Source organism: Lytechinus variegatus, chromosome 3 (assembly GCF_018143015.1).
Source record: "Lytechinus variegatus isolate NC3 chromosome 3, Lvar_3.0, whole genome shotgun sequence".
NCBI classification, from domain to species: Eukaryota; Metazoa; Echinodermata; class Echinoidea; order Temnopleuroida; family Toxopneustidae; genus Lytechinus; species Lytechinus variegatus.
Genome location: NC_054742.1, coordinates 65,330,764 through 65,345,210, shown reverse-complemented (window position 1 = coordinate 65,345,210; position 14,447 = coordinate 65,330,764). Strand labels below are relative to the sequence as shown.

The window sequence follows — 14,447 nt, the reverse complement described above, 5'->3', positions numbered from 1 at the left end:
TTAGAAAGTGCTCTTAAATAGTCTATGGAAAATATTGTGTAATGCCGTACATTTCACTATGCATCATTTATCCACTGCTTTGGTTTGCATACATGCCTGGATGGACACGTGTAAAGGTGGGGGGGGGGGGGGGGGTGTGGAGAGAATATAAAGGTTTATGAAGAGATGAGAGCTCAGTATTTTTTTGGGGGGGATAAAAATATCTCAGCAAAACTCACGAGTTTGGCAACTGAACTTTACCCTTTGTCTAGGTTACTGCGATCTGCTGTACGATGTTGATATTTTTCTGCGTTTTTAAAAGGATTCTTGTTGAAATATTTCATAGAACTGTCATTGCATAGTATGCAAGGAATAATAGTATGCAATTTATTAATCGCCACTTGTCAAGGCGTCATTCTCAGACTTTGAATAACATGGTATTCATATTCAGAATGTGTGAAGGTATAATTCAAGGAAATATTGTAACACACTTAAGTCATACAAACACAAGTGAATTGGATGATTGCCATTCGTCTTTTCGTTGTATTATTTACTGTATTGTATTTAGGTGGTCTGTCATGAATATGACAGATCACCTATTATATTCGTCAGAAATTTCTTTTATTTTATTGCCAAAGCTCGTGACCACTTTATCTCAATATCAGGCATGTCAGCAGGGGCGTAGATAGCGGGGGGGGATGCATCCCCCCAGAATTTTGGGTGGGGGGGATGTGTACAATCATCCCCCCCCCAGGTTTCTGTGGGGGAAGAAGCAAAACTATACAGTAATAAAGCAATGAATGCTAGTTAAAATCTATCAATAATAATAGCAGTAATAATCATAACGTACAGCAATGACAAACATGATCAAAATTGGACTTTTATTCAGAGTCAATCATCTTATATGCATTTACAACTTGCAAGTTTTAAGTAATAACAACTGTCATATACATTTAAGGATCGTTATTCAGAGTTTCACCAAGTACATTTCCTTATAATAATTATGTATTTGCAAAGGAGATAAGTTCAAAATATTTCATTACAGATTTAAGAAAGTGTCGCTTAATCACTCCCTTTCAGAGCAATTGCTTTCATAACACATTAACACTGTTCAAACGAATTAATAAGAAATTACCTATACACATACACTGACCCTTTTCCCTGCTGGCCATGTCCTCAACCCCTACTTTGCAAAGGAAAGGTGAAAATTTTCAGTCTCTAAGGAGCGAATTAGTAAATGAATGATTTTGGAATGAAAGTGCAAATTTTGGATGGCCTCAGTGATATCCGAGGTTTTTTTCACTCAATATTCACTCTTTCATATATTCACTCCTTAAAGAGTGAACTATTTCACTAATTTTTTTCAGAGTACTTTGCGCTTTTCAAAGAAGGTAGAATCATCCAATATATAGACATGCCTTAATTCACGAAGGCAGATTGAATCAATCCATGGATAAGATTAATTTATGGTCTAAGATCACAGAACAAGCCTAACTCGACCCTCAGCGTGTTCATTGTCGGACCTTTGACAAAAAACATAATCATCTCGCGCATTTACGCGATAAAAATTATCTATACAGTTTACTTCCGACAACCCGGTGAGGTTTATTTCATTTCCATACTCAATTCAATCAAGCCTTTGTAATCATGGTAATTTTAAACAGAGTGTGCTTATCATTTTAGTGTCCGCATATCTGCACGTGGATAAGAAATATAATGTTGAGCTTTTTTTTTTATTTTACCCCTATTACTATAATTGTAATTGATATTTTTTTAGTTATTTGGCTGTTTATTTGTTTATTCCTTTAGTTGTTGATTCATTCGTTTGATCATTAACAATATCGCTACTTTTAAAAGAATATACTACTATACTAGTAAAATAAGGAATACTAGTTATTCTAGATCATGTTTAGCAGGACTGTCATGACCAAGATGATAACTAGACATCCGACAAATGACATTTCTCTTATGATCATCTTTATATACTCATTGTCATTAATCAAACAAAAGATTACTGCCATGAAAAATGTGCAAGGAAGTTTGTTTATTACTGGATGCCCTGTTTATTGCTGAAAGCAAAGTGATTAAAAGACACACGAGATAATCCATGAGGCAGATCGTGTTATTTTGTTATCTTTAACTCGTCTGCTTTGGCCCATGATATTTTGTTTTTATCGAGTACGTTATCTCCTTCATTCTTTATATTTATATATTAATTATACATATATATATATATATATATATATATATATATATATATATATATATATATATATATATATATAATATATATTATATATATATTAATATATGACCCAGTTAGGGATCATCCCCCCAGGTCTAAGGACCTGTCTACGCCACTGCATGTCAGTTTCCTTGATTTTCATGTCATGTATGGTAATCATTATGGACATGCGAAACGAAACTTTTCAAGGTTATCAAATCATGATGACGTCATCTAGGCGCCATTTTGTGAAATTAAATGATTGATCATATCATCGCAACTAATCATAAAAAATCATCCATATTTGCATCATATCAAGTTCAGGTGACACGTCATCAGGACATGTCAACAGAGGTCATGCAAAGGTCACGACGCGCACGTACGCGCGCGTCAAAATTTGAAAATTCTCCAAATCAACCGTGGTCAAGTTTGGGTACGTTTCAGGCCATTTTGAGCATGTCAAGAATTTGCGCGCGCATAGGTATGCATGCGCGTTCTTGCTCCTACCATCGGTATGCCTCTTCGAGTCGTCATTTATTTTATGTCTGTCCATTGTCCATTATCTTCTGATTAATTTGATACCTCATTCAGCCTCTTACGACCAATAATACCGGAATGCGCGTCCATTCAAATTTGCATTGCACGCGCGTGCAAACTCGCAAAATAAGTCATAAGTGGGCAAAATATGCCTATATAAAATTCACTGTAGCTCTTCAGGGAGTCCGTTGACCCCCAATTTGTTTTTCCTATTCGAATAGAGTATGAAAGGGAGATATGATTTTATACCACATTTGACCCTTAAAAACATCGTGACGTCATCAAAATGGCGTCCGAACTAAAAATTAACGTTTTCTGTTTCATGATGTCACCACACTCATGTAAATTGATTCTAATTCCGTAAATATTGGTGATTTCTCGCCAAATTTTCAATATGTTTTAACTCAAAATGTACCATTTAGACAATATGTCCATTGTTTTATTTTAAAGCTTGTACTACTCTCAAAACTAGAATTTGTAGAGGTTTGTCATCATGCCAATTTTTTCCTCACTCGTGGATATAGTCAATATCTCATCTCTAAATTGCATAAATACCACAAAATTGCATAAATACCACAAAATTACGTTAAAAAATAAAATTACACATTTTCGCAACATACGTCAACGTATTTATGCATATTTGACCGTATCTTCGTTATTAGTGGTCAGTTTTCTCTCAAATTTTGATATGATGTAGTCGAAAAAAATCTCTACAAATAACGTGTGAATAATTTTCACTTTCGACTGCAACATCAATGTTTTGTGACCTGTTTAAGTTTTTGCAAATTTTTTCTGGGCCTAATTTTTGAGATTTTTTTTGAGAAAATGTTTTTGTTATTCAATTTTACGGTCTTCCTGTAAAATTCAAGCGCACTGGTTTTGCGGTTTTTCATGTAGGATATTTTTCGTACTTTTTCCGGAACTTTTTAAGAGGTAATTTTTACATTGTAAAACATCATTTATGTATTTTCTTAGTAAACGCCACCGTATTGAAACGCTATTCGGTGGAAAAATTTCATTCCAGACATTTTTTAGAAATTCCCGGGGTTTTTTTTTGTGGTCATTTTTATTGAATATAACGTATAACAAATTTTCAGGTACCTTATATAAAATTTAAAAAATTGTGCAATTTAGTTTATTTCACATTTTCCCTAAATTTTGCGGGAAAATTGCTGGTATTTTAATATTTTACCTGACTTTTTTTTCATTAAAAATCATCACAAAAGAATTTTCAAGTAAATTTCAGTCATACTCAATTAATCAATGAATATTGAAAATTCTTGACGGAAAAAATGTGAAATGTTTAGAAATTTGCAGAAATTGTGCAAACTTTTACAACAAAATTCTACTTAATTCTTTAAAAAAAACATCACTGATCAGTTTTTAAAATTATTGAAATTTAGCAGAAATTTTGAACTAAAGTATTTAAGATATTTTAGTTTTAAAAAAGTATCACCTATGAATTTTCAAGTATTTTGTGAAATTTATACTTATTGAAATTGTAAAAATTCTTGCTTGAAATTTTGAAAAAAAAATTGCTAACAGTACAAAGGATTTTTAAAAAGATTTTGCATAAAAAAATTAAAACTGTCGATTAAAAATTAGCTGCTGTGAAAATTAAGGCGTCTTTCATTGCGAAATTTTAGAATGTCAATTTTGGTAAAATCGTCTGAATTTTTAAAGGAGTTTTTAAGGCGTTTTACGTGCTCCAAACTTCATTTAATATTTACCGTATTGTATTATAACCACCATCGTTATAATCATCACAATTGTCATCACCACATTAAAAATCACATTTAGCAATGATCCAAATTTATTCCTAGATGTCTATGATCAAGATTATTAATCATATCTAAGTAATTCATTTCATACAACATTAGACGACACTGAATGAAATTTCATGACAGACCACCTAATTCGTCCTCATGACGAATTAAAATCTAGTTATGTATTTATGTCTATAGACGTATCCCGTCACAAGTCTTTGCTTTTAGGGTACACGTCTTCTTCTTTAAACCTAAATGTAGGCCTACATATTCATATTCTTCATAACAAATTGATTTTTGTATGAACTAATGTTTACGAAAAATCTGGAAATTCGTGAAATGGAAGAAAAAGTTTTTTAATTGAATTGAAATTCGAGTGTATTTTACATTAATTTTCTTTTAAGTTACTGGACAATGCATATTGGTGTTGTAAAGTGAGACATTATCGAGTTTTCGAGACCACTGCGCACACGCTTTCTGGGACATTGATGAGCATGTTCACGGTTGTAAACTGGGAACGAGCAGAAAAAGGTCATTTGAGATAAACCATGAAGGTGGCTTTCAAATTCACTGACATAGGCATTTGTGATTTGGTGATTATTCATGTGTTCCTTTCAAAATATTCATTTTATCACATCCAAGCTGAAGAGTAATAAATAGAGCCTTGATAATCACTGGTGTTTGACAGTAGCCTAAACAATAGTCAAATGTGCCAAAGGCAGACAATAAAACAGATTTCAAAACTTTATCCATGATGTACTATTCTAGTCACCTGGTCTATACAATGCCTTTTGTTCTTAGAATTTGAATACTCTACCGGTAAAGCTTACGCAACATCTACATTTGAAAATGATAGTGCTTATCCTAATGAAAAATCACAAAGGTCATTTGAGAAAAGTTAATCATGAGCTGACCGTGAACTGGCTTATATTTTGAAAATGCCCGTTACATGACAATGAACAGCTTAGAAGTCATTCCAAAAAGTGGTGCGCCGGGACAACAGATCGTCTTAAGATTCGGACCTGACTAACAACTGCAAATATGTCGTTTGTCCAAAGTGTAGGACGACACTGCTGTTTTGATTCACCGATTTTCGACAAAGGCTGCTTTGTTATGAAGGGTTTTTGACAATAGATTCTCAACGTTCCAGAAAGCATCTATGTAATGGTTGTGAAAACTCCATATTAATTACAAAAGAGGCAAACAGAAATATTGACATATCCATATTTGATACACTGATTTTTTTTAATTTAAGAAGAGAGAGTGAGGCATTTAAAAAATAAATAATACATCAACACCTTCCCTCTTTTAGGGTAATGGTGAATACACCAGCAGCTACATGTACAAGAGCTATTTAGTATCAAGCATTATCAGGGAAAATTGGGCTTATGAACACGAGAACACAACACAAACACATGTATCATTTCAACTTTTTTAGCACTACTCTTACAGTAATCAGATATGATTGAAAGTCATCATCAACGGACCCAACATTGTCATCATATCAACGATTATTTAGTCTACGAGGTCTAATACATGTATTATTTTGAATTTATATTTTCTTTATATGGAACGAAGTATTAGTTACAAACGATGTTAACGAATCATATGATAATCTCATGACTATCCTTCTCGATTCTTTTAATGAATGTATCCCTCTTGTAAAATATAAACCAAACAACAAACGGACACCACGAAACCCCTGGGTTAGTAAATCACTTTAAAGATCTATCAATAGAAAAAATAACCTTTATTACAAGTATCGTGCAAACCCGTCAGATGCTGCTCGTGAAAAATACGTCAAATATAAAAACACCTTGACAACTCTTTTGAGATCTGAAAAAAAAAAGAAATTTTATTGTTCTAAATTTGCAGCGAGTTCAAATAATATAAAAGATACATGGAAAGTAATCAATGATGTCTTAAATAAGAAAAAAGATCGCAATACTATAAAACATGTGAAGATCAACAATTCAGTTATTGATGATAATTTTGATATAGCTACGAACTTTAATAATTATTTCTCAGGCATTGGTCCAAATCTTGCCAACGAAATACCACACACAGATAAAACCTTTGAATGCTTTCTAAAGAACCAAAACCCACATTCAATATTTTTTTATTCCAACCGATGCTAATGAAATCATAAAGATAGTAAAAGAACATAAAAGTAAAAAAAGTCCAGGCTATGATGAAATAAGTAATGACTTGTTAAAAGATATCATTAACGAAATTGTTATTCCTTTAGAACACGTCATGAATTTATCTCTTGTTAATGGTATAGTTCCCGACCGAATGAAAATTGCGAAGGTAGTTCTTATCTACAAAAAGGGAGATCCGTCCGATATAAGTAATTATAGACCTATATCTCTCTTATCTTCTATTTCCAAAGTCTTAGAAAAAATTATATACAATCGTACAATAAAATTTGTGAGGAGTTTTGGTCTTTTATCAGAATCACAATTTGGCTTTAGGCAAAAGCATTCAACAACACATGCAATCTTATATTTCATTAATCATATAGCGACTGCTGTTGACGACCACCTTCACACTCTTGGTATCTTTTTGGACCTCTCCAAGGCCTTTGACACCATTGACCATGAAATCTTATTGTCTAAACTATCACATTATGGAATTAGGGGAAGGCCTTGGAGTGGTACAGAAGTTATCTTACTGGAAGAAAACAGTTTGTCTCCATAAACAATTCTAATTCCGATTATAATGACATGATTTGCGGAGTACCCCAGGGTTCGCTTTTGGGGCCATTATTATTCATTCTATATATCAACGATTTTCAGGATTCATCAAAGGCCTTGTCTTTCATATTATATGCAGATGACACCAGTGTTTTCTTTTCACATAAAAATCCTGATACTCTTGTAAACATAGTAAATACTGAACTCAGATGTATTCATGAATGGATCTGTTGTAACAAACTTTCTTTAAATGTTGCAAAGACCCAGTGCATGCTTTTTAGTAATTCAATCACAGCTCTACCCAGGAACGTCTTTCTTAATAATATTTTAATCGATATTGTCGATTCAACGAAATTTCTTGGTCTATATATAGATAACAAATTTTCATGGAAGCCGCACATTACGTATTTATCAAAACTTTTATCTAGAAATGTTGGCGTCATAAACAAACTAAAAACTTTTTTGCCTCCAAACGTTTTATCAAATTTGTATAATACCCTTATTCTTTCTTACTTAAATTATGGGATATTAGCTTGGGGCAGTTCCTCTAGAAATCAGTTGGATAGACTACTACTTACACAGAAAAGAATAATGAGAATCATTTGTCATAAACACAGATTAGCTCACTCAGATCAATTGTTCTTCTCCAATAAAGTTTTAAAAATACAGGATTTGTACTCTCTTCACCTGGGCTGCTTTATGTTTCAGTTAAACCAAGGAGAGCTGCCAACTTCCTTAAGTTTACTGTTTTTAAGAAACGAGATTTTGCACAGCTACCCCACCAGATTATCGTCATCTTTCCATCTTCCGAAGCTCAGAACTTTTTACAAACAGAAGACTATTGTTTATACTGGTCCCCATCTTTGGAATTCTCTAGATGAATCTTTAAAACTGACACCAAGCTTATTTTCGTTCAAACATAAGCTTAAGACTACACTCATAAATAACTATAATGTTACACTATGATTTTCCTGCAGGAGGCTGTTCATTGTCCCATGTTTGTGCTTGAGTTGTTCTGATGTACTTGTCCCGTTTAGTGTAGTCTTGTATCGTCCCGTCTAGTTTGTATCTTTTTATACCATTTTCATTAATTAATGATACTGTAATATTATTTGGGGAACCTGAATTACAAGCTCCGCTTTCCAAGGTTTCCCCCACAATATACAGCTAGCATTTAAGTTAAAACTGAACTTTCTAAAATTCAATTATACATTATATCTGTGTACTGGACCTTTGTGAACTATTTCAATATTTCTAATTGTTAATTTATTCTATACTCACATTTCTGTTGTAAAATAATTATCTTTGCTGTTATTGTGGAAATAAACGAAATGAAATGAAATAGTATAGTGTGAAAGAAATGGATGAAGAGAACAAAGGTAGGCGTAGTTTAAATCAAGGTTCCCCAGAGCTCTCTCTCTCTCTCTATATATATATGAGCCATTTGTAAACACATTTTTTCAAGCCATTGGCTGCCAAATGTGTATTGTTTTTGGAATAAATAACCCATGAACATGATCAAAGTCATGGAAGAGTTGTATTACTAGTGCCATTCCTGGCCGTAGAGGGCTCCTATCATCCTATGCTTTGGGCCTGTGTCATAAAACGATATCGATGTTTGTGACGGATTGCAATATTTTGTACATGAATTTCTCTAGATTTGAAATCACCATGAAATATAAACTTATTTTAATTTTCATTTCATTTATTGGTTTCTGCAACACTTTTTCATAAACACATGAGCAATGAAAATACAATAATTATATACGTATAACTGACAAGCAAAACATTGAACATAATTGCATTTTCTATTAATATATATCGATTGTTAGAAGGTTGCAGGGGTTACCACTATAAGCTAAGCTTGACTGCGTGGCAGCCCCAGAAATTATGTTGTTTTAAATCTTTGAAACGAAAAGTTTGACAAATAGAATTTGCTGAATCAATCCGTTCATCTGATTCAGACACATGTTCATTTAGTACTTGGTAGTTTATTCTGTCATCAGCAATATTTTTACAAGCTCAAGGTCACTATTAAACTGATATACATGTACATGTAAATTGTATTAAATGTATGTTTATATACCAATGAATATTATCACCTCTATAGTTTTGCTGACATAATATCACATCTTAACTATTTATGTACATACACATTTTCTAGACTCAGTGCCAACTGCTGCAACATTCCAAACATGATTTATATACATCGATGTAAGTATAAATAGATATGTAAATTTATTCTATACTCAATTGTATACTCATCCGAATGAATACAAAACAACTGTGTTTTCCGACAACATAATATGAAAAGTAATTATATTCAATATGTTTTATATTTGCATTACTATTTATGAAAATTAATTTGTAATCTACAGAATAAATTGATTTCCTAGTCTAGACGATCGAATAGAGACTAGCGCGTCTAAAATCAGTATATTGGAGTCCGTTTATGTTGTTCGACAACGTATCACTACCAAGTGCCTCACAGACGTCGCTTGCCCCATCAGCAAGGCCATTCTTCCGCCAAGTTAAGTTGACGCTGACGGCTCGGCTACGGGACAGAGACAGGCCACACCCTGCTAAAGATCTCGAAGAGAGTTGTTGGTTTGGTTGGTCTAGCATCACACTGGCGTGTTGGAAGCGCCCTGACGAGGGAAGGCAAAGAAGAAGAATGACATGAATTGTGTCACAAGAAAACACGAAGATCACACATTTACAATGGTTGTCATGATTTGTATTTTTTTATTTAGTATCTTACGACACATCTTCCCTACTTCCTACAAGAATAGACAAATCCATTACATCATGAACATAGTAAGATCTCTTTGGTTCGGCGTATTTCTAATTTTTTGTTTTCTGTTACCTTTTTATAGGTCTTTGACTTCTTGGTAGGCCTTTTTCGGGTCTGTCCAATTGTTGGCCAAAAAAGTCATTGGCCTGACAGTTTCCTAAATCTCTGATACACCATGTATAGAGTCTCGGTTGGTTATACTTACCTAGCTCTATTGCTTAATATGAAGGGTTATACCCCACGTACAGGATAGCTTAATCAGTGGTGTGAATAAAATGTTTTACAAGAAGGCCCCTATTTTCATACAGAATATAAATAAGTTAAGATCTATTCCTCTTCCTTTCAAACCAACCTATGATACCATCGACAGAAGATGTTAGGCCGGTATTATCAAGAACGTTGAATGTAAAGGCATCGGGCCGATGTCTGTCCGTGTTGGAATCCAGTCGTTTGCTCATTATCTCAAACCTAGCACCGTTCGCCAGCGACACTACCACGTGAAGTCCATTGACCTCCAGCGAGTGAGCTCCAAAGGTATACGCAGAGGTGATTCCCCAACGCAAAGGACGACTGGAGTCGACGGCTATACCACCAGAGTTGAACTTGAGGCGATGTCTGGATGGCTGGGGTGAGTTGAGGACAATGGCGATTTCGCCGATGTAAGTGCGATCTCTGTCTCTGAATCGACCAGAGACAGTGTCCCCGACAATTCGCCCGTTTACAAATATACCTGAAACAACAAATACATGTATGTCATAAAAATAGCAAAGCTCATTCAGTTTTAGAATAGCATAATGGACAACTGTACTCTATATGTCCCTGCTAGATTCAAACTCAAAACCTTGATACACCTGATAATGTCTTTAATTAAAAAAGTCATTATGAAAGCACTGTCAGAAATTTGTTGCCTGTCCAGACGAATTTTCTCAGTTTTGGCACTGACCCAGTGAACATGGCGAAAGGGAAGAGGGAAAAAACATTCACCCCATGTCACCTTGATGAACATTTACATGCAAGCTGCATGACCTATAAACTCTATTTCTTAGACAATATTTGATGCACTGATTATATTTGTTTTAATGATATTTTCACGTCTTTACCTTGCAATGGATCTTCTAAGAGAGCAATGACGTCACTGTCTTGAGGATCCTCGTCTAAGCACACAGTGAGCTCAACCTTTGGTACAGCTATGGTGAATCCTAAATCATCAACAACAACAAAAAAGATCACAAAGTCCAATGCAATATCCGTCTCAACTGGTTTCTCTACACTGTCAATTATATTGTAGAAGATGTAAAATTACCTTTTCCTTAATATAGAGTTTCCAAACCGTTCAATGTGGGATCCTATTATGAGCATGATTTATTTAAAAAAAAATCATATATTTGTTTTTAAAAACCTACAATGTTGTAAAGAATGATTGGAAGAGCATGACTGGATATACATTAAAGTCTGGAGGCCGAATGGTAAGGGCAAATCAACTCACGTCTACATTAATAACTCATAACTCTTGCAACGTGAGAACTAACATGTGAACTAACGTGTTTTAGGTAATTCTAGATCAGCAAAGGCTGATGTTTATCCAAGATTGTGGCTCATCCATGCATCCTGGACTTGGTCCTAATGGAGAGACCAGTAGCGGCACCTGTAGGGATAGAGTAGTGATTGAGGGGTGGGCAATAGCCTCTCCTCCAAATAGAACCCCTTTGTTCTCCTCAGTTTCCTTAATTTGAATTACGATTGGCAATTTATGATTTAGTACGAGTACTTTTTTGTTCCCCCTTGCACCCCAATATTTTTCACTTGCCCCTGAATTACTCCCTTCTTTTTAAATCCTTGAGCCGCCCCAAAAGAGACGTATCATTACCGGCAGAAAGAGGTTCTGGTGCAGGGATAGGAGCAGGTGGGATGACGGTGTAGTTCCTGGAGAGTGTCTTACGAGCGGTGCGGGGCAATGGTGAGGTGATGACCCTCATGCCAAACGGATTCACCCTACGTGATCCTTGGTCATCTCGACGGATCAGCAAGGCAGTAGAAGGGTTGAAGAATCTGATGAGGTTGATAGATTACTTTTAAATAAATAACACACGACTTGGGATCATGCATCCTCAAGTAGAAAAGCATAAATGGTAATTTGATATACATGAAATGACCTCGTTTTAGCATGACTTCTTCAATTAAACGTAATAATAAATTCTGTTGACAGTCAAGAACTGCAACCCACTGTGTGATGGATTTTGCACAGCATTAGCTCAGTCTCAGTTTATAATTAACTTGATGAAAAAATACAAGAGCAGAATAAGCAACAAAGTAAAACACACCGATGTATTTGTCAACTAAGAATACAAGTCTTGTGTTCCCATTGGATTTTTGAACTGCTAGTCCCCAAGATCAAAAGGAATAAAATATTTTATGGTTAAACTTCAATTAAAGACCACTTTCCAGCAAAACAGTTGAATTCGGAATTCACACCTGTACTGGACGGACTTGTCTTTGATTTCACTGTCCCCGATCATGCTGTAATCCGGTGTTTCTTCTGCAAGAGCTTGTTCATTCTTCAAGGATTGGATGATGTGATAAGCCCATATCCTCTCTATGATATCCTCCGGCACATCTGCATCAATCAGAGCACGAGAGGGAACCTTGAAAGAGATGAGCGATAGATTAGTGACAAGAGAAAAGGCCGATTTACTCGATCCAGAGACCTGATGGGGAGCGTTTCATCAACATTTCCGTCCGACGGGTTGTCAGGTCGGACAACTTTCATTGATAATGATTGGCTGAGTCACTGTTACCATAGTAACTGTCGGATAAAGCAGTACTTGTCGAATAAATCATCTGACAAGTCCTTTCATTACGTGATCCTCATTTGAAAGATAGTAGATCCGCCAGTGAGCGTTGGTTACCGGGCGGTTGTTTCATAAATTCGTCAGTGCTTGTCATAAATGAAATGGCACGGAGTCATCACGTTTTTCAGTTTTGGTTAATTGTCCAAATTGTTGGTGCATGTATCACTAATGAGCATTAAAATGTTTATGAGACCCAACCCCGAAAAAACAGTACTATATGACGAAATTTCTAACAATAATAATCAAGATATATGAAGAAAAATTAATTTCCTTTACCTGGATATTACCAAGTCCTCTAAGAGTAACCGGATCGTTAGTGGTCCTTCCGTAAACATACGAGTTGAGTGTATCATACTGCGAATTGGGCAGGAGTTTACCCACCACCGTCAACTCGGACCCATTGAAGTAGTTTGAGAAGGTACGATCGCTGAGTGAGTTTGGTTCGATTCCTCGAGAGTAGCGGAATTCTATGTCACGGAGCAGAGGGGTAGCCACCTCGTAGTAGAAGTTCTCGAGGTGTTCTCCAGCGTCGGCGCGTTCGGGAATCCGGCGTGCGATACCATGGTTCTAGGTAAAATGATATGGATTATGAGTCGAAATCATTTTGTTTTAAAGCATCAATGAATACTGAAGTTGTAGCTTGTAGAATTTATTTTTTAAAACTGATCTGTGCAATACAAATAGCTGATATGGCCATGTGTGGATAGCAAGTGTGGCGATTCTGTTATCCCTCCAAAGGAGTGCGGGGGGAGGGGAGCTTGGTAGACAAGACAACAATCACCCATGTACATAGGTTGCTATACGAAATTCGAAGTCCGAGACACACGTCCCTCTGCTCAACCCCCCCACCCCACCACCCTACCCGGGATCGCCGCCCATAGTGTGTAGTGAAAAGTAAATGATATAGTTCAGTATTCAACTCCTTAATACATTTGCATGTAAGAGAAAACTCTTGACATTTTAGGTTCTGCAGAGGTATTCCTTTTCTTCATCTCACCTGCAAAGACAGCCTTCTCAAGAAAGGGTAGTCAGCATCAGCACCAAAGCCGATACAAAAGAGCGAAAAATCACCATTGATCGCCTCGTGGACGTTACGTTCGATGATTGTTTTGTCAATCTCGCCATGGTTCGGGTTGCCATCGGTGAGGACGATGAGCATGGAGACGATTTCCTCGTCTTGTGGATCTTGCTCGCTCTCGGTACGTAGCATCTCAACTCCAGATATGATGGCCTTGTGGAGGTTGGTGTCTAAGAGGTCGGAACAAAAGCGGTGACGAAATTACACACTGCCTCAGATCTCAATTATACCTCATGATGACTGATGAAACGAATAAACAAGTTACATAATCTGTACCACGAAATGGTAAAAAACGAATTGATTATTGATTGAACTAGTGATTAAAGATTGAAGCTTTGTCTTAGGTCTACGATTGACATTATTTTTACTGCTGCAGGACATTGATTCTCTTCATCAAACTTCTATGACAACTCTACCAACGCTGATATCACGGATATGGAATTCAATCATCATCATTCAATGACTGTCTTGATATGATCAGGAAACATTTTTATCAGTGTAACCCATTCTTGTAACTTTCGACA

At 35.6% G+C, this 14,447-nt stretch overlaps 1 protein-coding gene across 1 annotated transcript in view; it reads right to left on the bottom strand.

Moving 5' to 3' along the window:
• Positions 1-9,016: 9,016 nt before the first annotated feature.
• Positions 9,017-14,447, bottom strand: part of LOC121411689 — a 28,367-nt gene continuing 22,936 nt past the window's right edge. Inside the window, exons 27-33 of the mRNA XM_041604515.1 lie at positions 13,843-14,093; positions 13,122-13,412; positions 12,469-12,638; positions 11,864-12,045; positions 11,097-11,195; positions 10,349-10,726; positions 9,017-9,850 (exon numbers count right to left, since the gene is read on the bottom strand). Coding sequence (XP_041460449.1) covers positions 9,600-9,850; positions 10,349-10,726; positions 11,097-11,195; positions 11,864-12,045; positions 12,469-12,638; positions 13,122-13,412; positions 13,843-14,093 — 1,622 coding nt within the window. The 3' untranslated portion in view covers positions 9,017-9,599. The remainder of the gene's footprint in view (positions 9,851-10,348; positions 10,727-11,096; positions 11,196-11,863; positions 12,046-12,468; positions 12,639-13,121; positions 13,413-13,842; positions 14,094-14,447) is intronic.